General features: G+C 48.3%; 10 protein-coding genes across 10 annotated transcripts; 4 read left to right on the plus strand and 6 right to left on the minus strand.

Annotated features, from left to right (window-relative positions):
- Positions 1–491: 491 nt before the first annotated feature.
- MGYG_06064 (UTR2 protein) lies at positions 492–2003 on the plus strand (the record flags this gene model as incomplete). Its single annotated transcript, XM_003171472.1, has 3 exons — positions 492–615; positions 710–1147; positions 1219–2003. The coding sequence occupies 3 exons, from the start codon at positions 492–494 to the stop codon at positions 2001–2003; spliced, it is 1347 nt and encodes a 448-aa protein (XP_003171520.1).
- A 2555-nt stretch (positions 2004–4558) lies between these two features.
- MGYG_06065 (hypothetical protein) lies at positions 4559–6375 on the minus strand (the record flags this gene model as incomplete). Its single annotated transcript, XM_003171473.1, has 2 exons — positions 4559–5406; positions 5478–6375. 2 exons carry the CDS (start codon positions 6373–6375, stop codon positions 4559–4561), a joined length of 1746 nt encoding a protein of 581 aa, XP_003171521.1.
- A 622-nt stretch (positions 6376–6997) lies between these two features.
- Positions 6998–7845, plus strand: MGYG_06066 (serine/threonine protein kinase; the record flags this gene model as incomplete). Its single annotated transcript, XM_003171474.1, has 3 exons — positions 6998–7186; positions 7237–7740; positions 7798–7845. 3 exons carry the CDS (start codon positions 6998–7000, stop codon positions 7843–7845), a joined length of 741 nt encoding a protein of 246 aa, XP_003171522.1.
- A 338-nt stretch (positions 7846–8183) lies between these two features.
- MGYG_06067 (hypothetical protein) lies at positions 8184–8948 on the minus strand (the record flags this gene model as incomplete). Its single annotated transcript, XM_003171475.1, has 1 exon — positions 8184–8948. The coding sequence occupies one exon, from the start codon at positions 8946–8948 to the stop codon at positions 8184–8186; it is 765 nt and encodes a 254-aa protein (XP_003171523.1).
- Positions 8949–9777: 829 nt separating this feature from the next.
- MGYG_06068 (hypothetical protein) lies at positions 9778–11180 on the minus strand (the record flags this gene model as incomplete). The annotated part of the gene is made up of 4 exons (XM_003171476.1): positions 9778–10212; positions 10375–10715; positions 10789–10854; positions 11132–11180. 4 exons carry the CDS (start codon positions 11178–11180, stop codon positions 9778–9780), a joined length of 891 nt encoding a protein of 296 aa, XP_003171524.1.
- A 340-nt stretch (positions 11181–11520) lies between these two features.
- Positions 11521–12419, minus strand: MGYG_06069 (DUF498 domain-containing protein; the record flags this gene model as incomplete). Its single annotated transcript, XM_003171477.1, has 2 exons — positions 11521–11705; positions 11795–12419. 2 exons carry the CDS (start codon positions 12417–12419, stop codon positions 11521–11523), a joined length of 810 nt encoding a protein of 269 aa, XP_003171525.1.
- A 776-nt stretch (positions 12420–13195) lies between these two features.
- MGYG_06070 (heavy metal tolerance protein) lies at positions 13196–16291 on the minus strand (the record flags this gene model as incomplete). Its single annotated transcript, XM_003171478.1, has 3 exons — positions 13196–14519; positions 14578–15704; positions 15887–16291. 3 exons carry the CDS (start codon positions 16289–16291, stop codon positions 13196–13198), a joined length of 2856 nt encoding a protein of 951 aa, XP_003171526.1.
- A 597-nt stretch (positions 16292–16888) lies between these two features.
- MGYG_09110 (hypothetical protein) lies at positions 16889–17394 on the plus strand (the record flags this gene model as incomplete). The annotated part of the gene is made up of 2 exons (XM_003171479.1): positions 16889–17165; positions 17216–17394. The coding sequence occupies 2 exons, from the start codon at positions 16889–16891 to the stop codon at positions 17392–17394; spliced, it is 456 nt and encodes a 151-aa protein (XP_003171527.1).
- Positions 17395–18265: 871 nt separating this feature from the next.
- Positions 18266–18799, minus strand: MGYG_06071 (hypothetical protein; the record flags this gene model as incomplete). Its single annotated transcript, XM_003171480.1, has 2 exons — positions 18266–18433; positions 18593–18799. The coding sequence occupies 2 exons, from the start codon at positions 18797–18799 to the stop codon at positions 18266–18268; spliced, it is 375 nt and encodes a 124-aa protein (XP_003171528.1).
- A 2013-nt stretch (positions 18800–20812) lies between these two features.
- MGYG_06072 (hypothetical protein) lies at positions 20813–21756 on the plus strand (the record flags this gene model as incomplete). Its single annotated transcript, XM_003171481.1, has 4 exons — positions 20813–21033; positions 21143–21213; positions 21310–21521; positions 21655–21756. 4 exons carry the CDS (start codon positions 20813–20815, stop codon positions 21754–21756), a joined length of 606 nt encoding a protein of 201 aa, XP_003171529.1.
- Between the last annotated feature and the right edge of the window lie 61 nt (positions 21757–21817).

Genomic DNA, 21817 nt, shown 5'->3' on the forward strand with positions numbered 1-21817 from the left:
CCACCCCAGTCCGCCCCTCGAGAAAGGAAACTCGTCACCTCGCTTTCCTGTCGTCCTTTCGAGGTTTGCGACTCCAGAACTGAAATAATCTCTTTCTTCTGGCTTTTTCTTCTTCTTCTACTTCTCGCTCGCTGTGCTCCTCTTCGTTCGTGCTTGCTTTTTCCCTCTTTAAAATAATCGTTTCGAGTGGATCGCACCTCCTGCGCGACCCCGATCAACTACCGTGTTTTGTGCGCCAATATACTACCCGCCGTGCATATTTCATTATTATATATACGCAACAGCAGCTCCCTGGGAGACAGTGAGAGTTGGTATCTCACATTTTTTGTTGCTTTTCTTTTCGGGGCTGTCTGATATATACACATACACACCAAAAATTCTGCCACCTGTACACGGAGTTTTGGCCTAATCTATATCCATCCTTCTCCTCCCTCCCGCTCTCTCTCTTTTTTTTTTCTGCGTCCGCCGTTGAGCGTCGAGGGTTACGCAGGATGACTCGCTTCATCACTTTGGCGCTCGCCGTTGCGCTCTCCGCGCAGTCGGTGTTGGTTGCCGGGGCTTCTCAGAAGTGTAGCCCGAGCCAGAAGTGTCCCAGCTCGGCGCCATGTTGCTCGTGTAAGTGGATGATGATACTCGTTATAAAATAATAACAATAAAAGCAAACAAGACCGATTATGCTGACGGCTGGCTTTCTTTCCTTTTGGTGTAGTATATGGAGAATGTGGTTCCGGTGCCTATTGCCTGGGAGGATGTGATATGAAATCTTCCTTCGCCGTGGACTCGTGTGTCCCGATGCCGGTCTGCAAGAGTCAGACGTACAATTGGGACAACCTGGACAGCGTTGTGCCCAACACCAAGTACCTGGGCGATGCTAGCAAGGCGGATTGGGTCTCCAGTGGTGAGCCTAAGTCCGCTGGTGGTAACCTGCTGTTGACCATGGCTCCCAGCACTGTTGGTACCCTGCTCGGCCACAACCACTACATGTGGTATGGCAAGGCCACCGCCAAGCTAAAGACCAGCAGAGGACGTGGTGTAGTGACAGCTTTCATTCTGATGTCTGATGCAAAGGACGAGATTGATTTCGAGTTCGTTGGAGCCGACCTGGTTACTGCTCAGACCAACTACTATTACCAAGGAATCACCGATTGTAAGTTTCTGGTTAACGTGACCCATCCCCCCAACCTCCAGCTAACGTTACTCTTTTTCCTCTTTGGTTAGACACCCAAGGCAAGAACGCATCTATCTCTAATACTTTCGAAGAATATCACACCTATGAGATCGACTGGAAGCCCGAATCGATTACCTGGAGCATCGATGGCAACGTCATCCGTACTCTCGAACGTGACAGCACCATGAACAGCACTACGCACCAGTACCACTACCCTTCCACCCCCGCTCGTGTCCAACTCTCCCTCTGGCCGGCTGGTCTGTCCACCAACGGAGAGGGTACCATTGCCTGGGCCGGAGGTCTCGTCGACTGGAAGTCTGAGGACATTCAGAAGAATGGCTACTATTACGCTGCTTTTGATTCTGTCACCATCGAATGCTACGATCCTCCAAAGGGTGCCAAGGTCGAAGGTAGCAAGTCCTACGTCTACACCGATGAGAGTGGTACCGAAGGCTCCGTAAAGATCACCGACCAAAGCACTATTCTCAAGTCATTCCTCGGCAACGGCAAGGACAAGGACAAGGACTACCCAAGCCCTACCAAGGGAGGTTCCGCTACACCCCGCCCCTCCGAAATTGCTGTCATTCCTGGTCTCAGCGGTGCTGGTCCTGGTCTTGACGGCAAGCGACCAGGTGACGGTGATAACGGCAACCACAACGGTGGCAACGGCGGCAGCGGTGGTTCCGACCCTTCCTCTCCCCAACAGACTGGCTTCTCCCAAGGCCCTATCAACGGCAACGGCAACTCGAGCGGTGCCTCTGCTCCTGGAGACCAAGTCCTACAAGGCTCCCTATTTGCAGTTTTCATCGCCATCATGGCACTAGTAACTTTGTAATAGCAGTCTCAGCTGTGCACATACTCTGAGCTATTCCCCCATTTTTACCCTCCTCTTCTTGTTAATGTTTTTATGCCTCCCCTTTTTTTCATCTGCTTCTTCTATACCTTTATTCCCGACTATCAACAGCCTCTCAACGTTTTTGGTTATGCTCTCCCAAGTCACCCTCTATTTCCCGCCTGCTCACCTCGCTTATCGCCTTAGAGCAAACCCCCTCTCTCCCTCTTCTCTCCCCTTTCCTCGTTGATTGATGTACTCCGTATGATCTGGCCCATTTTTAGCCTCCTAAACTTAACTAGTTAATGTTTTTTATTTTTTTGCTTATTCATAAACAAACCTTAATTTTCCCACCCAATGTCTCTCGTGCATCAACTTCAAACATCCTTCCCCATATCAACCGCCTTCTATGCATATTCAGGCGCAGGGTTACCCTTATTTTTTGCAGACGGTAACTGGTGGCGTGCTGTAAGCTTTTCTTACCGAGCTGCCTTGAACACTCGTATGTACCTGTGGGCGTGTGCATTGCTCAGTCTATGGCGCTTTTCCTATTCGCTGCATGTTACCGAGTACGCCTATAACAAACAAGAAACCGCCACCCAAAGCTCTCCGGATACTGCACCTGACTACCGACCTTTCCATGTTGGTTCTGAGGGTTATCTTGGGGCCCGAAGTTCTTTGCTTTGAACAAGCTGGGAAATGTTTGCATGCCAAAGATGCCTAAGCCTTGAGAGGTACCTAGTTAACTCCAGGGGTTTGTTTTGACAGCCCAACCAGACCCGTGTTTGCCTACTACTTTTTTATCTACATTTGTACACCATGTCAAAACGAGAGAGTCAAGGTACCTGGATTCCTTAGATTATGTCCTCTAGGCACTTTTGCCTAGGGAAGTGATGCTAACCTTGCTGCCTTACGTTTGATATCCATCCATACCGCTTAATATATCATGTTTTCTATTTCTTTCATGCCTAAAGAACTACTTTTACTAGATTGCTACTATCCTATATACCAGCCAGCTTTGAAATACCCATTATATCAACAAGGAGAAGCAATCTACTTCTCTTTATGACCCTTCTTTGCTATCTTTTCCCCGGTGTGGCGGTTGAGGCTGAGTGCGGCTTTCACTCAATCTTCACTGCCACTTTATACTTCCCTCTGTGTATGGATTGGCATACATCAAGCAAAGACCTTAGGTAACTAACCAAGCAAACAGGCCCCTGGTCTGTGTTAAAGCCACTGGCCAGTCAGCATGGTGACAGATGTGGTGTTCCTATTCTTATGGCCTCTTTTCTGTTCCTTTTCTGGGTCTTTTCTTAGTCTTATTCTTGAGTCTGGCCAGGACATATGTTGTGCTGGCTAGTAAGGCAGTATAAATTGATACCTGCTTTGGTTTTCTTTTCCTTTACCCACCATATCACTCACATACTCCTACATATCTGTTGGTCCACATATCAAATTGAATACAAGAAAGATCTGGTTGCCGTCTTTAAGCCCTGGTAAGTTACATATACTTGCTGGCTAGGTATACAAAGGAATACTAATATATACATTCCTATACTGATAGGGAACAACTATAACAAGGCTAGGCGGTGGACAAAGTGCGTCCTAGTCCAGGGCAACAGCACACCTGCGGGCTGTATAGCTCCCCCACGAGCCCAACGCCATATATTACTACAGTATGAGCGTAGCTGCCCCCTTTGGCTGTATTTAAACTAACTAAATCCCGTAGAGACACGCTCAATCATAATGTGTCGATACTACATGGTCAGATACCTTTGCCAGTGCCAGGGTATTTTCCTCCACACCTTCTGCACTCACACCTTTCAGCAACTGGTTCGAATCAATGACCCGCAAGAGCGAGCACGCTATGCTATCCCATTCGATGACCTCATTAACTGTGTTCCAACAGACCGTAGCATTGTTGGTTACGACTTCAGAAACCATACCTGCATCGACTGTCGGATCAGACTTGTGAGGTGGTTTGGGGGCGATACCGTGATATTGTGAACTGGTTGAATGGTGCAGGTGCATATGGATATTGATGAAATTAGGTTATTTGGCGTTCCTGCTTTGGGAGGGGATTTTTACCTGTTTCGTCTGTTGACTCCGGAAAGTACGTTATGGTGGCCGTTTGTGTGGCTTTTTCTATTAGATGAAGCCTGGAGGCAGTTTGCCCTTGTCCTGGAGCATGATTTTGCACATTGAGGAATTGGCAGTTGGTACTCTGGAAACTAGTTATCTATCAGTAATTCGGCTATTGCTGATTATTGGGAGCTGGTAGTAAGAGTCTAGTCCAGCCCTGAAGCTATGAGTGTATACAAAAAGGCAGACAGGAACAAATCTCATAAGAATACCGCTCGTATTACGCTTAGATATATAGACTGTGTCTAGAATGGACTTGGGAATATCGAAAACCGGAAATAGAAAAAGTAGTCTACAACAACCATTAAGAGCCCCAATGTGAGGGATGAAATCTTAAGCAGTCAAAAATGCAAAACGGTACATAAGAAAAAAGATCGTAGAAGGAAACTGAAAAACGTAAGATAACAGAAAGTGTACTAATGGCTACCGCATCCACAGTCCGATCGTTCTTCATGGGCAGGCTCATCAGGGCCCCTCTTTCTTAGGCGGCGCTTAAAGTCTCCATGGTAGGTATCAAGCTCATCAACAACCACGCCCTTGTCGAGTGGCTTGCCCATCCAGGAGTAGTCGGGGCCAGAATCTTCGCTGCTGGTTGACGGCTTGGTCTTAACACCCTTCAACTTTTTGGTGATGGCATCCAAGTCAAGATCGAGGTAGGTCGCAATGAATTTTCCCACTTCAGTGTTCTCATGGCTACCAACCAATGGGAGAGCGTCATGAGGAGACGAGGCAAAGATACTAACATCAGCGGCAGAATGACCGTGGGTGCTCCAGCCTATCTGGGCTCTGCGGCTGATAAGGTCGGCGAAGAGATACGCAGCAGGGTTGCCGGTGTTATCGATAAGTCGATCAATTTCGGCATCGGTGGTATCGACGATTCCGAGAGCAGGCTTGATGAGTTCTTCGCGGATGTATTCGCGCTTCTTATCTCGGGATTGGCCATGACCTTTTCCTTCGAGGTAGGCGTTCAACTTGGGCTCGAGATACTCGGAAGAATGGGTAGCGTTTGCAAGGGCATCGGGAAGCCAGAGGTACTCCGGATATGTCTCGTGGAGCTGTCTTGCGGCGGCAAGGCCACCAGTTTCGTGGTCGGATGTGCTGACGAGAACACCAGGGGTAGAATCGTTTTCAAGGAACTCCAGAACGGCCTTGAATGCCTTGTCGTACGCCAAAACCTCATAGACCTGAGCAGCTGGGTCATTGCCGTGGCCAGCATGATCGATTCTAGAGCCCTCAATCATGATAAGAAGCCATGCTCGCTGTTCTTGGTGGCATCACTCAATGTCTTGAGAGCAGTTCTGGTCATCTCCTCCAGAGATGGGAACTCCTTTTCACGGAAACGTCGATCGATTTCAAAAGGAATATCTTTTGGAGCCAAGAGTCCTAGCAATGGCAGTTTGGCAGCCTTGCCCTGCTTCAGAGCATCGAACCCACTGCGGTCGTCAAAGTAGTGGAAGCCTTTAGACTTTGCAAGCTTGACCAAATCCTTGTCATCAGCACGACAAGACCCAGAGGTAGAGTTGGGTAGGAAGTGGCATCTACCACCACCCATGATAAGATCAACCTGTACACCAAGAGGATATTCACCAAGCTGATGCTCGGCGATCAAGTCTTCGTAACCACGGATGTTCACATGGGAAGAAAAGCAGGCGGGAGTGGCATCCGTGATTCGTGTGGTGACGACCAAACCGGTCATGTAACCGGCGGCCTTAGCAGCTTCCAAAACGGTTCCACAGGGGGTGTGGTCCGGAAGAACCGAGATAGCGCCGTTATAACTCTTCATTCCACACGAGAAGGCGGTAGCTCCGGCGGCCGAATCAGTCACCAGGCTGCTGGACGACCTCGTTCTAGACGATCCGATATGATGTTTGTCCAGAGTCAGGATATCATCGATAGGAAGCTTGTCAACATGCTGTCTGAACGAGCGAGTCATAGACAAGCTGGTAGGCCCCATTCCATCCGACACCATGAATATCATGTTCCTCTTCCCAGTGTGTCTAGCTTTATGAGGGTCTTTCGGGATGGAGTGATCATGCTGATAGACGATTGCAAGGACGATGACGATAGCGGTAGCAACGAGAGCCCAGGTAAACAACCCAACCTGACGCCAGAAATGAGGGCCACGACGGGAATCATCCTTGATGCTACGGTTAACTCGCTCTCCGGTCAGAAGGGTGGACTCTTCGTCGTTTCGATCGGTGTCGTTCGACGGACGAGGGTCAGGGGACGCCATCGTCGGATGAGCCAACGCGGGCCCGAGTATATTATGCGCGTAGAGAAAGAAAAATTCACCGAGACTCTGGCATAAGATATGGTAATAAGATGTACGGTGTGGTTGTTCTGTGTACTCCGTACGTTGTACACCCTGTTGAAGCCTCCAAGATGCTAAGAAGCCGGGGAATCTCAAACTCGCGATCGGATCAGCCGGGGTCGGTCACGTGAAAGGTACCGCACATGACCTGCAGCAGCCTCATACCGGAATAGCGTACCTTAGGTATAATGTATTTCTTACCTAAACTCTCGACAGCTCTAAGCATTAACCAATCTTTGATGGCTGCCTGTTTAGAGGAGATAAAACTACGCCTTCTACACATATTTACTAAATTTTTAAATGGTGGTTGTAAAAATAATGATCCCCCTTTAGAAGAAAGCCTCCATCCATTTTGGATATCCCAGTCACATGACCAGGCCGAGGAATTTCCTACCGCCACCTATTGAGCATTAACAATGACGCTCCCCGCCATGATTCACATCATTTTACTCTCGAGCTACCTTTCCACCGTGATTAGGGGGGTTAATACGCAAGGAAGTTTGACACCTTGATTAACTCCATTTTCAGCCTGAACCCGCCTCCTATGGCCGATTTCAACGAGCTGCCGCGTGGCCCAGAGGGTACCATTTACGCAAAGGAGAATGGATTCGACCCTGGCTTCAAGATCGAGATCGACCCCACAAAGATTGAGTTTATCAACAAGCTGAAAACATCAAAGGCGTCATCGATATTCCATGTAAACTATCATGGCAAGCCTCGCGTCCTGAAAGTTGTACGTGTTGTCACTATATCTCAAAGTCGCAATATTCTAACTATGTCCAGTTTCACAATAACGAAGACCGTGGGTATGCTGATGACGGGATTCGTGACTTGGACCGCGCTCGCTGTGAAATCCGGGCTTACTGCCGCCTCAAGCGGTCTGGTGTTTGCGATGGAGGCTACGTGCCACAGTTTTATGGGTATACATTATCCTTAAATCCTAACAGTTTCGCTCCTCATCTAGACGGTTTTAGGCGTGACACTGGTCTTCCAAGCGCAGTTCTGATGGAATACCTGCCAAACCCTTTGTTAATGAACAGTGTCACTTACAGTAAAGAGCGAATGGCCGCGGCAGTTAAGGGCATCCAACAGATCCATTCGGCTTTGGTTGATCATAACGACTCGTATCCCAAGAATATTATGATTGTCCCCGGTAGCCCAGAAAGGGTCATATGGATAGATTTTGATATTGCTATCACATATCCTGACGAGTCTTATCTTACAGACTGGGGTCGTCACAGGATTGAATTTGAAACTGCGTGCGTCGAGAGCTACGGAGTGGCACTAGTAAGTACTTCAGACAGTTTACAATGCTCACTTCCTGGCCACTGACAGGTTTTACAGGCTGAGGATCAAAAACAAGGCCTCCCACCAAACACAAAGTTTTACTAGAAGGGCAGGATAATAATATGTGCGTACAGACATGCAGGAGATATAATGACGAAAAAAAGGGTATCAGTACCTCTGTATATTGAAATAAGGATGTTAAACTTAATAGAGGGTCCCTACTGCTATATTCTGCCTACAAAAATAAGATACCTACTACAGAGAAAGGCCCCTCAAGGCGTTGATATACCCTGTCTGTATTCTTATGGGCTCCCCTCAGAAAGTCATGCTCCAACCCTTATCCTTAACGGTGTTGAAGGGCTTAAGACAAGGGCACTCAAGGGCAATATTAAGGACAGAATGTGAAAAATGGATGTAGAACCTCCCCTTGCCTTCCCAATGTTCTACTGCAGTTGCCAGTTATTATCTGCCCCCAACATCCCGATATACCAAAGTCCTAGAAGAATTGTCAAACGTCCCGGTCCTGCTGCTTCCCATGGTATGGCCTGCGCTACCAGCAAGTTGCCGCGTGCGTCGAGTCTCTTTATAGGGACTAGTTCAGTGTTGGTTAAGACAAATCCGTACTGCGTGTTATGCTGTTTCATATAATAATTGACCTGCGACAGAACCTGCAAATACTCTTTACGATATAACACCGACTGGGCTGTTTGCCAATTAGATCCCCATTTCCATGACACCTTGAGGTCCCCTGGGCAGCGATTTGGAGAGGAGCCGAGAGGGGTACCAGCGTGGAAAAAGGCAATATCGGGTCGGAAATTGTTGATTATCTGGGCCGCATCACCAATATCAACTGTAATAGGAGTAAGGTTGGCAAGCTGAGGTGTATTATGCTGGAAGCCAGCTCGCAGCGCACGACGTAGCCGACTCTGAATGTAGGTAGTAACACGGACTGCGAACATCGGCTCAGTACGTATGGGTTGTGGGGGAGAATCTGGCATTGGTTCGCTCTGAATTTCAGCTTCCTGAAGCAACACCCCGTAACGCTGGATAATATGGGCGTATGTGAATTCAGTCCATTGACCGACGCTGCGGATATCACTCCATTTGTAACTGTCATTTGACGTGTTAGGTGATCTGTGCGTTTCCATGGTAGGCTGGCCTGGAGGGGGCACCATAAGATAGTCTAAAAGTCTCTGAATGTTGGCCATAATTGCTTCTGTTTTTATATAGAATCTTGAATACCGAAGACGAAACGTTGCCGTGGGAGTTTATCTTTCTCAAGTTACGGCCTGGTCTTCGCCTGTAATCTGTACTCTGGATACATTCGAGGACTCTTGTCTCCGCGAATCATGTCTATACCATACGGGAAATAAGTGAATTGAAAAAACCATGATGTCCCAAAAATTACGCGTGAAGATCGGGACTTGACGGTTTTTTCAATTCACTTATTTCCCATATGGTAGCTGAGTTAGCGCCCTGGTGAATCTCTAGGAATCCCCCTTCTCCTGCTTCTACTTCTACTTCTACTACTACTACTACTACTACCCCAATACCACAACAAACCTTCGACAGGGCTAGGGAAGGCCACTGCAGGGACTGGGAGCTTCATAATCATAGCTGTGAGATGTTGTAAAGGTGATGTGTATTTCTTAGGATGCCATCTTCCAGGTCGTTGGCGAGGCGGGCAGTTTCAAATATGATGAATGCTCTGCCCGTCCTGATAGCAGTATCCATCATATCAAAAATATCGTGGTCGCGGAGATCGACGACCTGGACCCTCTTTTGGGAGTCGCGGTTGAAGATCAATACGAGAATTAGGCAGTGAGTGTTGTTTGCCTATCCTCTAGAAAAGATCAAGCAAGGAATCTAACCTAGTTAGACCTTCCTAAATGCCACAAACGGAAAGAAATATTACCGACTAAACTTGTCGTCGGTGGTCAGCTAGTAGGAGGGCCTATTTGAGGTATATGGTGATTCGAATCAGCATGTTTTTTTATAGATCTCAATCACAAAAGATACTATTTGTTTGTCTTTAATCTACGTCACGCAATGGTCAACTAGGCGATCAATGGCATATTCTTCATAATATATTCCTATCCCTTCTAAAGGTAGGAAGAAGGGCCAATCGCTGAATCGTATTGGGCGGATAGTGTTGAGAGACTTGACAAACTCCCAGTACTCTGGATAGGCACCGCCAACCTCCCAGCCTACCAAGCCAGCTACCCGAACCTCCCCTTCTCCATCTTTAATAGCCATAATGTTACGGGGATGCAGGTCACCGTGGGTTAGAACAATACGATGATTGTTATAGAGCATCGGTCTAACAAACTCCACGTAAGGTTCCATGCCTGGTCGCCTATTGCCAGAGAGAAGAAATTCGTTAAACTCGCCTTCACCCTCTATATATTCGGGGCTTTCACGCTTCCACATTCTTGAGTCAATACATAGAGGTGGGCTTCCGCCGCCGAGATACTGAGATGGCAACGGTATTAACCGAAGTTTCCCCAGGATAATATTCAATTGATCACGGATAGAGCATTTCTCGGCGATTGATTATTCTGGCCACAAATTTTCTAAGGAACGGCCCTCGATAAGGCTCATAAAGGCATATGTTCTCCTATCGAAGGTTAGTACACCTAGGGGTTCAGGAACTGGAATATCAGAAGAGTGGCTTCGTATATGGGCAGTCATATTTGCATCCGTCAAGGTAATGCTGGATCCAATCTTGACAACAATCCGCTCATCAAGCTGCACCACCGCGCGTGAAAAATGGCTCCAAATAACTGTCCCATTCTTTAGAGCTTTGGATAGGGCTGAGCATGTGCCATCGTCAGTTAGTTCGCATCCCTGCTCAGCGTACTTCTGCAAAAGGGAGGTGACTTCAGGTGCAAGAGGAAATCGGATATTTGGCTGCGCTTGCGGAACCGATAGTAACTCTTCGTGGAACCGTGGATTTCGAGAACTGCTTTCACGACCTAAATAAAGTTAGCTTGAGGCGAATCATCTTCATTTGCTATTGATAAAACAGTAGAGCATTCATCCTCACACTCTTGACTCTTAAGGCTGCGCTTCTGTACAAGTCTATGCTTGCTAGAGGGGTAAAGGCAGCCCCATCTAACACACAATTAGCTTAGATCCGCCCACGGAATAGTATTCTATAGCTAACGTTAGAATTCGCCCATCACAGATTCATTTAGTTCAACTATGGCCTTTCGAATATCTCCATCATTATCTACATGAAATATTTCATCAATAGGTAGCATGATATTCTCCACTAGTTCAGAGTTCTGCTTAGATATTTTGGGCTTGGGCTTAGATTAAGGCAGAGTCACGCTTAACCCGAGTTCGTGCCTTCTTAGAGCAAGGAGTAGAAGCAAGGCGGCGCTCGCACCTAGGAGGAAATTTAGGCCCGTCTGCCAGCTTGGGAGCTTGATAGACATTTCTCTAAGAACTCCTAGTGTCGACGTGCCGAGATTGTATTCTTTGGCTGTCTGTTATTATCGAGCGATATAAAACTGTTTCAATTAAACGGGAAGAAGCGCTGTTTGCGGTAGCTTGGTACGTACCTAAATCGGCCCGCTACTAGGTAGTTCTTCCACCTCCAACCTTAACCGCACTTCTTAAATCCGAATATATCGGATTTCTATATCTGACTGATATATTTAACAGGATTATATACTTATTCATGTACTCAACATCTATAATACATAGCTCTATATTACAAGGTTACTAGAAAGACAATTTGACTGCCAAGGGTAGGTTACTGGCTGGCCTCTCTAGTTATCCAATTGGCAGCAAAGCAGCAGCAATTTCTTGAACGCCTCGCTCAGTTGCCAGCAGATTGAACTGCGCAGCGGCATTCCTAGTATCCTGAACCTCAACCCTTATACCTAGCTCATTAATATGCCTCCTTGTCTCAGGTGAGAGAGGGCGCATCGCGGGACCTAGCCCAAGAATCAGAATATCTAAACGTAAAGTTAGCATACCACGTCAAATAGCCAGTCCAGAAGACACATCCGACGTAGACGGGTATCCAATGCTTAAAACCACGTACCTGGTTTCGGCCACAAAAGCCGTAGAGCACCCCAAGCACCCTCTGGCACCTCCCACTGGCCCTTCTCATTAACCAAGTTCCTCTCCTTGCCAGCTGCAGCCTCCCACGGTCTCCAAACAAACACCTCTCCATCAACCAGTAAGCACCCGTTACCATCCGCAATTCGCACGCCGTTATTTAACTGGAATCCGTCGTGGTGGCATGCATCGATGGCTGTTGCAGGTACAGCTGCACCGGACAGGATGTTCAATGAGTTAAGATCTGTCATGTGCTGTGCATCTGTGCCTTCCGGTGGTGGGCCGCGGTAGTTTGATTTGGGCTTTAGGTCTGCTGATGATAGTGTTGTACGGCGTGGACGGGGTTGGACCCGGATATTGGGATTAGGGTTGCTTTTGTCGCTGGTATAGGTGCGGATGCTGGAGGGCGTGGGCCTGAGAAGACACTGGGATACCGTTGGTTGGAGGGATCCGTAGGATGGTCGAGATGAGAAAGGAACACTCTTTGAAATAGAGCTTCGGAGGGAGCGGAGGAGTAATGTCGATGGTGTATGCATGGTGGGCGACCTAGAAGCTTGCTCAAAGGTGAAAGTGGTGGTGTTGTAGATTTCGAGTCGCTTTTTCGGCATTTTGGTTGGAGTGATGAAATAATGTCTTGGCATTCTATAGTTAGAGTTCGAGGTACGTACCTAATTTATCAAGCTCAAGGAACATGCTTACTTGCAATTTGATATCAATAACAATGCTTTTTATCCATTCTATATAACTCATAACCAGTCCCTTGGCGACCACTGAGAAGACGCTCGCCATCTTCTATTTTGTCCCTACCGTACCTCGCCTTTTATTTTTCATTCCACCAGCCCGGGAAAAAGGGAAAGAAGAAACACCCAATCCTCGAAGAGCGAAGAAAAAGTGAGAGAGGAAAAAGAGAAAGTAGTAAATAATAAAAAGACATTACCATTAATAGAGCAGTTATGTCACCCGAAGGAGAAGTAGAAACATAAGAGGCGTGGTTTGTTAATAGGGAATAGGGGATTGAACGGTAATGTTATAAAGACATGGTGGAGAAGGGACGTATAAGTAAGACCGAGGCAGAGAATTGAGAACTTTGGAAAAAAACAAGGAAGAACTGAAAGGTAAAGGAATGTATGCAGAGGAGCTGAATAAGGATGCTTGCAAATAAACCGCTTGCGCCATAGAAAACCCACGTCTTGGAAAAAAAAAAAAAAACTGCTAACGCCAGGAAATGATATCGATTCTCAATGCCTCCAGCCCCCTTTGCCTGTAGCCGTGATGGATGCTTAGGTTAGTGCGAGGCCGTGTACGTCGTCATAACTGTTGAGTAAGATATAGAGGTAATAGGAAATACAAAAGAGGACAGGGGTTTCAGGTTCGGTGTCGCCATTTAAGTCTCTGCAGGTTTGGTCTCGGGAGCTTTGGTAGAGCGTTGTGACAGAGATGGACGGGAACGAGCTGTAGTCTCAGCATGTCGGTCTTCGTCTGACTGGCTGGAGCTATCCTCACCACCACCGGCGACGACGGAACTACTTCGTAGTCGTTCCGCCCGGTCCTGCAGGACCTGCGCCTCGGCGGCGGCTCGCTGAGCCTTGATCTGTTTGCGCCACATGCTGGAATAACGGCCCTTCATGGCCAAAAGCTGTTCGTGAGTACCTTTCTCGGCAACCTGTCCGTTTTGGAGGACAAGGATCTGATCGGCTGTGGTAATCGTGCTGAGACGATGAGCGATGACAAGCATGGTTCGGCCCTTGGAGAGGGTAGCCAAGGCGCCTTGAATGTGTTCTTCAGTATCGGTATCAAGAGCGGCAGTAGCCTCGTCCAGAAGGATGATACGTGGGTTCTTTATAATCGTTCTGGCGATTGCGACTCGCTGTTTTTCACCACCACTCAGCCTGAGGCCACGTTCTCCAACCTTGGTTTGGTAACCGTCGGGGAAAGTAAGAATGCGGTCATGGATACTAGCCGCACGACAAGCGTCGTATATGTCCTCGTCGGTTGCTGCAGGGTTAGCGTACTTGAGATTGTACATGATAGTCTCATTAAATAAGACGGTATCTTGGGGGACAACACCAATGTGGCGGCGGAGAGAGTCAATGGATACGCTCTCGACTGGATGGCCATCCACACGAATTTGACCAGAAAGAGAGTTGTAGAACCGGAACAAAAGACGGAAAACAGTGGATTTTCCGCCGCCTGACTCTCCTACGAGAGCGGTGGTAGTACCAGGCTTACACTCAAAGGACAGTCCATTGAGGGCTGGCTTGCGGCTGTCATATGCGAAATGTACCTTGTCAAACTCGATTCCGCCATTGCAGGAGCGGAGTTCATCGACATCAGGTGCGTCAACGACGGTAGGCTTTGCCCTGAAAAGCTCCAGTAGTCGTTCCGAGTTAATCATGGCTCCTTGGATCGAGCGATAGAAGGTACCGAAAAAGTTCAGAGGTCCTTGAAGCTGAGACATATATGTGAGCAAGCCGACGAACTGACCAACATCTCTCTGGCCGTTTGCGATCTGGAAAGCGCAAATGAAACAGGTGATGAGAAGGCCCAGCATGAAAACAGTGTTCTGACAAGTGTTCATCAACTGAAGAGAAAACAAAACATGGTATTCAGCAGCCTGGTAGTCCGAAACGGCACCACGGTATCGATTGAACTCGTATGGTTCAGCATTGAAATACTTGACAGTTTCATATGAAACCATTGAGTCATTCCTACATCAGTTAGTATACGTGTTGATAGAGAGAGTCTGTACAAGGGGGGAAGACTTACTTGACAGCGTCTTGCTGACGATCAGCGTTAGTCATCATGCGTCGGACTTCACCTCTCCACTGCGCCATGCGGATGGTCAGGTAGAGATAGAAGAAAGTAATGATGCCTACGACTAATGCGTAGTAGACATCGAACTCGACAAAGAAGTAGCCCACGGCAATGCACATGTCAACCAACATGGGCACGACCTGGAACGTAACTTGTTCAAGGAAGCCGTTGATTGAGCTACCTTTACCCAGCGCAGACAGGACCTCGCCAGTTTTCTTGCCGAGGTGAAAATCGAGACTGAGACTGTGAACATGTTCAAAAGCGGCTGTTGACAGTTCCATATAAGAGTACTGGCCAACAGGAATCCACAAGAAGGAACGTAGGGATCCGATAAGGCCCTGGGAGCCCTGTAGCGAGCGGAAGATGACATATAGACAGATGGTTCCCCATGGAACGTAGAATTCATTTCCATGCTCCTGGGCAAGAATGTTGACGATGTTACGAACGAGTATGGGAACACCGACGTTGACGCCTCTTTGGAGTATGACGAGGATAAAACAGAATACAACGATCGATTTCAGCTTGTTCGACCTGGACGGCCAGAGGTATGGGAAAAAGAGGGAATAACCGCTCATGTACTCCCACCAGCTGGTAGACGGCAGTGTCTTTGGGCGTACCCATCCGTCTTCCTCTGGCTGGTCATCGTCTTCATGTTTAAGATTTCGATGGGATGCACCGTAACGGTCGCCGTTGGCATGTGCAGTGCCATTTCCTGAGTGTAGCAATGAAGTGGTCTCCGTGGCAGTGCCGTCATGCTGAGCTCTGCTTCTCAAGCTATAGGAGGTAAGGCTGTAGACAACCACCAGACATACGAGCAGCAAGATCCGGGCACTCGCTGTGACACCGACGCCGGCTTCCCAGGCAGTCAGGCCCTTTCTGAGCGGGCCGCCGAGAGGGTCACCAACAATGGGCTCGTGGTGCGGAGAGGTGTTGATATCGAGGAACAGGGCCAGGATGACCAGCTCCAGCAGCATCGACACTATCCAGCTGATAAGCTGTGCCACTGTGGGCGACGGAGTAGTGTCGATGAGCGATATCAGCACCAGAGTGTGAACAAAGAAAGTGCCAACCACATGGATCTGCAAGCAGTTAGTTAAGAAGAAGACGTGTGCGTTCCTCCCTGGCGGTCATAGCATGGGCAGATGCACGACTAAGCATGCAGCCTTAGATAGACATCACAGCATCAACGACATCAACGACAAACAGAGAAAGAGAGAGTAGACATAAAAATAAGAATAACAGAGAAAAAGCTTGTACTCACTACGACTGCTTCACCACACCACCAATGGTCCTTTCGATGGAGGACTATGTGAGCAACATGGATGGCTGCCTCGGCGACGAAGCTGAACAAGACGGCCACGGCCAGCCATTTGAAAGCCAGCTTCGTGGCAGGCGAGAAATCGGGGGTTTTGCGGGCAATCAGCACGGCGGCACTCCTCATGCGAGTGGGCAGCGGTCTTCCCCCAGGGCCTGTCTTTGCGCCCCTGGTATGCTGCACCTTGGGCTCGATCCTCCGGTTTGCAATGACGGTGTTTGTGACAAAAGACACCGCGAAAACGACGAATAAGATGACGGGAGAGAAGCTCCGGAGGGCGTCCAACGCGCGTCTGATAGGCTGCATATGATGAGCGGCCAGCCCCAGGCCATCTATGCTGACAGAATCCATAGCTGTCTTTTCCCTCTTTCACACGCACGCACACGCACGTACACACAGACTCACTCTGTCTGCCTTTCGATGTCACTCTCTGTCTCAGTTGGTTGTAACCTCTGAGTACCTGGCGGAGGGTCGAAATCGAACCGCCGTTTGCTGAGTGTGGGGAGAATTACTGCAATTGACCGATGTTCATGCTCATGCTCATGCTCACGTCAAAGGAGACCTGACAGTCCAACGCTCGGCACTTTTTTATTTGCAGTTCGGAAGAGAAGAGGAAGAAGAAAAAAAAGAGCTAGGGTTGTTTTGGAGTGAAGAAGAAAATAAAAGAAAAACAAAAAGCGAGCGGATGAGGGTGGGAGGAAGACGACGACGCCGACGAAGCAAGCTGTTTGAAGCTTCCGAATATAAGTTAGTCCACGAAGAGGAAGAGACAGCGAGATAAAGAAGGACAGCGTGAATGACGACGAAGTGAGAGTGAGGGAGCAGAGAGAAAGGGGAATCGACCACACGAACTGGCTATGGTACCAGTTTACGCGGCAGGTGGGGGGGTGTGATAAGGGACGAGGAGAGGGTGTTATTCGTTTTTGCGATGGCGATGGAGAGAGGGAGATGGGGACTGAGATGAAGAAGAGAGAAGCTTACAAGCAGCAAGAGCCAGGCAAAACGAAGACAATCGTTAGGAGGAGGAAGAAGAAGAGAGAGAAGGAGGAAAAGAGAAGAAGAAAAGGGAGAAGAAGAAGAATAAAAATAAGAAGAAGAGGAGGACGAAAACGGAGAGATCGAGAGATAGATCGAGAGAAGCAAGGTACCACCAAACCACCACGCAAGGGCAAAGAGAAAGGCTGGCGGGACAAAGGCAGCAAATTAGAGATGCCGCGAACTCGAGGTCACTAAAGCACAAGCAAAGTAACTAAACGGCCAGCCAGAGAGACAAAGATGCGACAGTCCCGGAGCTGCTGATAGGTCCCGGCGAGTGTGACGGTGACGCCGGAGACGGCAGCGAGATAGATGGAGCTGAAAGAGCGAGGAATGACTATAAAGCAGACGAAGGAGAGGACCAGAAGAAAGACGAAGAGAGAGAGAGAGAGAGAGAGGAAGAGAAGGAAAAGCGTTGAGAAGAGGCAAAGGCAAAAAGAGGCTTCCCTGGTAGTCTTAACTAGAGAGGAAGAAGAAGATCGCCTCTTGAAGCTGGCCACGGGAACATCTCCTTCTTCGCCTGCCTGTGACCTTTTAAAACTGCGTTGACTAGTTGGCAACTAAAACTAACTGAACTGGCCTTTGAGAAGAGAGAAGGAAAAGAAGGCTGCCTCGGGGTGGCAAGATCGAGCTCCAACTTCCGGCTGCTTTCCTCGACCCAGGGAAGACGGCCTTTTCCATCCCATCCCATCCATCCCATCCATTCTCCATGGTCTTCCTGTCTATGTATAGCCCAGCGTCGTATAGCTTGCTAGCTCGCTGCTGGAGAAGCTAACACTAACTGCTCGACTCAATGAACCGCTTTAATTAACCAACTAGCTATACTAGTCAGCCAGCTCCGGCTTTACCCTTACGCTCCTGTCTTCCCCGTCCACTCCTCCGCGCGCGCGCTCTCTCTCTGTGTCTCCCTCTCCCCCTTTTGCAGCTGCTAACTTCTGCTCAAATATCAACCATCACCTAACGAGCTACCACCTCAAGCGGTGAAGAATAAGAAGAACATCTCATCTCTAGCGGTGAAGCTCCATTCTTTCTTTTTCCTCGTCTTTCTTTTCCTGCGTGCTGCCGGGGCCATGTACATGCATACATACATATATGTAACTAAAATCACACCCAAGCTACAGATACCTGGTATGTACATAGACTTTCCTGCCACTGCGAACTCCCTGGGATGGATGGCAGAGAAAACTTAGCAAGAGCTTTAACCCGTTTGCTTCTTTTCTTTTTCTTCCACTTCTTCTTCGCTGCCTACGACTAATCAGGGGTAGGTATCTGATACTTCCCGCCCTGCTGTCACGGTCCCCCGAGCCCCCAGTACCCAGTACCTCTGCCTGGGGTCGTCTGCATGAAAGTATATGGGCTGTGCTGACCATTTCTTCTTCCTGCATGGTCTGGGCCATCGTCTCTGCTGCTTCTCCGCCATTTTAGCTGCATGAGATTGTGATAGGGAGATGGCGCTTGCTGCACACCGAAGTTAACTACTTACGGTGCGGTACTTCACCCAAGGGCAACGAGAGTAGCGACCTTTGTATCTCACTACTACCTGTTTATCTAGCGAACTAAGTAGCTACCTAGTTGAATGTGGAATCTAGGGCACAGGAAGTCGAACGGCTGACCGACCTGGGACGGTTCCCCAGCCTTGGACCGGCGCTCTCTGTCTCCTTCTCCTTCTCCCTTCTTTTCTTCTTTTCTTTTCACACTCCGTCTTCCTGCCACATGTGATGACAGGGGAGTCTTGCTTTTTCCTTCATCTTCTGCTTCTTCTGCTTCTGCGTCTTCGGCTTTAAGTCTTTGCTTTTTCCTCACAAACCTTAGCTTGGTAGCCATCTTCTCTTTCCCGGATGTTAGTTTGATGCCGGCCAGCTCGATCTCACCATCAACGGCTCATGGTCATGCAAGATCTCCCTGAAACCAGTAGCGTGGCCCATGAATATGGGATCTCTGGCCTTCCATCCTCTTTCTGGTCCCGCGGGAATCTCGGGAAACTGGGATGGCCAGTTTAAACTACCTGGTCGCTCAGAACCTTCACATCGGCTTCATCCTGTCCCTCTCGATATATTTATAACTACCAACGTGGTGATTTAACCGCCTCACCCTTGAAAGTATTTGACAACATTTCTCCCTTCTCGGCTACGGCTCTTCCTTGTCTTTCTCCCCCACGGTGCTCGATACGAACCTCTATCTAGATAAAACAGTAGTTACCCAAGCTACTCCGTACATCTTTTCCCCTTCACCGTCCACTTCCCCCTGACGGGCCGCTGCCGCCAAACACAATGACGAGACTCGCCTACCAACCTAGATAGCAATAGCAGAGTATTCCCGTTCCTTAGCTGACTAGCCTTCTTCGTCCTCCATCCGGGCCGTGGGAACCGTCGCTGGCCATCCCACCCCATCCATGCCATGTCATCACAACCCACGGCTTCCCACAGCAGTCACCGCCGTTCCCTCCCTCGTTCCGTCTCCTGTAACAGGCTCGGACGGGTAACGTAACTGTTCCACGGCCCCAAGGTAAGCGAGCCCGTTTGTCCCTCCATTGCGCCCTGCAGACGAAAATCCAGGGTGTCTCCAGCGTCTTCTTCGGGCTTTTGATACTTCTTGTCCCGAAGTGCAAGAATGGCCGGGACGAAATTTACTCACGTGATGGCCAAAGGGCTCCAGGGCTCCCTAACCACAAACGGAAGCCAACTAACCAAACTTGGAACCTTGGAAATTCTATACTCATGTGACTATCAATGAACTCCCCCTGAAGAACGTTGGCGGATGGGGGAGATTCTCAGCTATGTTCTTCTCAAATGCAGCAATTATCAGCTATATCCGACAATATTTACATATAACTATTGATATATGTTTCTTCCATATAAACTATCCAACTTTATGCTAGACATAGTTACTACATAGCTCTCAAGTTGATATGACGGCATACCCAAAATGGTAGAAAACTACATTGCATACACACAAATTCATGTCTCGATGCGACCTTGATCAGAGAGTTTTGAAGTTTGAAGGCATACGCAATGTATATATATTTTTGAATATGGGTTTTCACCGACGTCTTGGGTCTTCCAAGAGAGAGTCTATCAATCAATGGCTGGAGAATGTCGAGTCATACTCAGCCTAGAAGACAGTGGCTCTGAGCGAAGAAGGACTACAAAGAGCCGCACAAACTTCTCACCAAACACAAATGAGCTTTCAAAGTCACATCAGCAGAGACTATATTCACGGTCTTCGCCCACGAACAAAATGGGAATCTTCCCCCGAAAAGCAAGGACTCAAGAGCTCGCAAAGCCAAAGCGATAACTAAATGTTGAGATATTCCACTTTACCTAGACTCGCACACATTACCCAAGGATACCTTGGAGCACTAGGCCTTTTTATCCCTTGAGGTCCAACGCTAAACCTCATTTACGCTTTGAGGAAGAAGCTTCTTCTCTAGCCAGCCTGACCAGAAAACGCAAGCGCGGATCAAGAGCCATAGAATCTGAGCGGAATAACATCACCACATTAGGCCCAAGGTAATCCCTATAACAATATCAGTAGAGTTAAAAGGGGCTAATCAATGGGGCAGGAGTGGCAGTATGCAAACTTCTAAGACATCGCGGAAGAGCGTCAACCCACGTACTCTGCTCGCTAGACTAAGCTTTGCTCAACCTTTTGTGGTCTTTCGCGCTTTCGGGGCAGACGAAATTCCAGACCCAGCAAGGGAGCTATTCAACAAATTTACTCGCAACAAATTGGCTCCTGTGCCAGAATGGATGGCGCAAGCATATATCATATCCCTTTGACATAAATGTAGCTTGATCTGATTTTATATATAACACCCGTCTGAAGGAAGACTTCCCAATGGAAGCACAGTTCCTGCAGCCAAGTAATGACTTTGAAGCATTTCAAATACCATCCACTGAGGATGAGGTATATTTCGGGAAACTACGGGCAGCTTACAAAAGAGCAACTACAGCTTTCACATGTTTTGAAGATGAAGATGGCTGGTCAGTGGTCATTCGGGATATGTTTGACGCGGTCATAGGCCGACACAGGAATAGCATGTTGCGTGTGTCCGAAGTGTAGGTGTATACTCCTCTGAAGAGCTTATGATTGTTTATGTGCTGGTTAATTTAACGGGGTATTCTATAGCCAATCGGTAAATATTGAACCAGCCACACTATTACCTAGAGTCGATCATCACACGACATCGAAAACGGTCGATTGGATCGTGTCATTCAACTCCGGTTACCCTTCTATCGGTAATCTCACAAGAGAAATCCTATGAAAACGGCCAGGCATTTCTTTTTCGCAAACTGAGGATGCTCCGCATGGTTATGAGTCACATTTTGTGGTAGTCAAAGCGAAATCTCTAGATGGGAGCTTTAATGAGTCGATGGTACAGTTGGCAACTTGGGTATCAGCAGGTCTTGAAAAAACGTCACAGCTTCAAGCACTGACGGAAGAGCTGCCCCATCAACCGAAGAGAGACATCCTTTCAGTTCTTGGAATCAGTATCGTGGGGCACATTTGGTACCTAGTTTTTGCCGTGAAAAGCAAAGATGGTGTGGTAAGTTTCTTCCAATTTCAAACACGGCATACAAGTGCGCTCGGCTAACCCGGCCTAGGCCCTATCTGGGCCAATGGGTATGGGAGATACGATGTCCTTTAAAGGTATCTTTGAGATTTCGTCAGTTTTTCAGGAGATAAAGAACTGGGGTGATGGTGTTTACTGGCCGTGGCTCCGTGATACCATTCTGAAGCCGCCCGCTCAGCTCCCCGCCGATGGAGAACCTTCAGACTAGTTCCGGTACGGAGTACTTCATGCATCGATGGCATAATAATTTTCCTCTGATATTTTCAGCT

This window comes from Nannizzia gypsea, genomic scaffold (assembly GCF_000150975.2).
Source record: "Nannizzia gypsea CBS 118893 supercont1.5 genomic scaffold, whole genome shotgun sequence".
Taxonomy (NCBI): Eukaryota; Fungi; Ascomycota; class Eurotiomycetes; order Onygenales; family Arthrodermataceae; genus Nannizzia; species Nannizzia gypsea.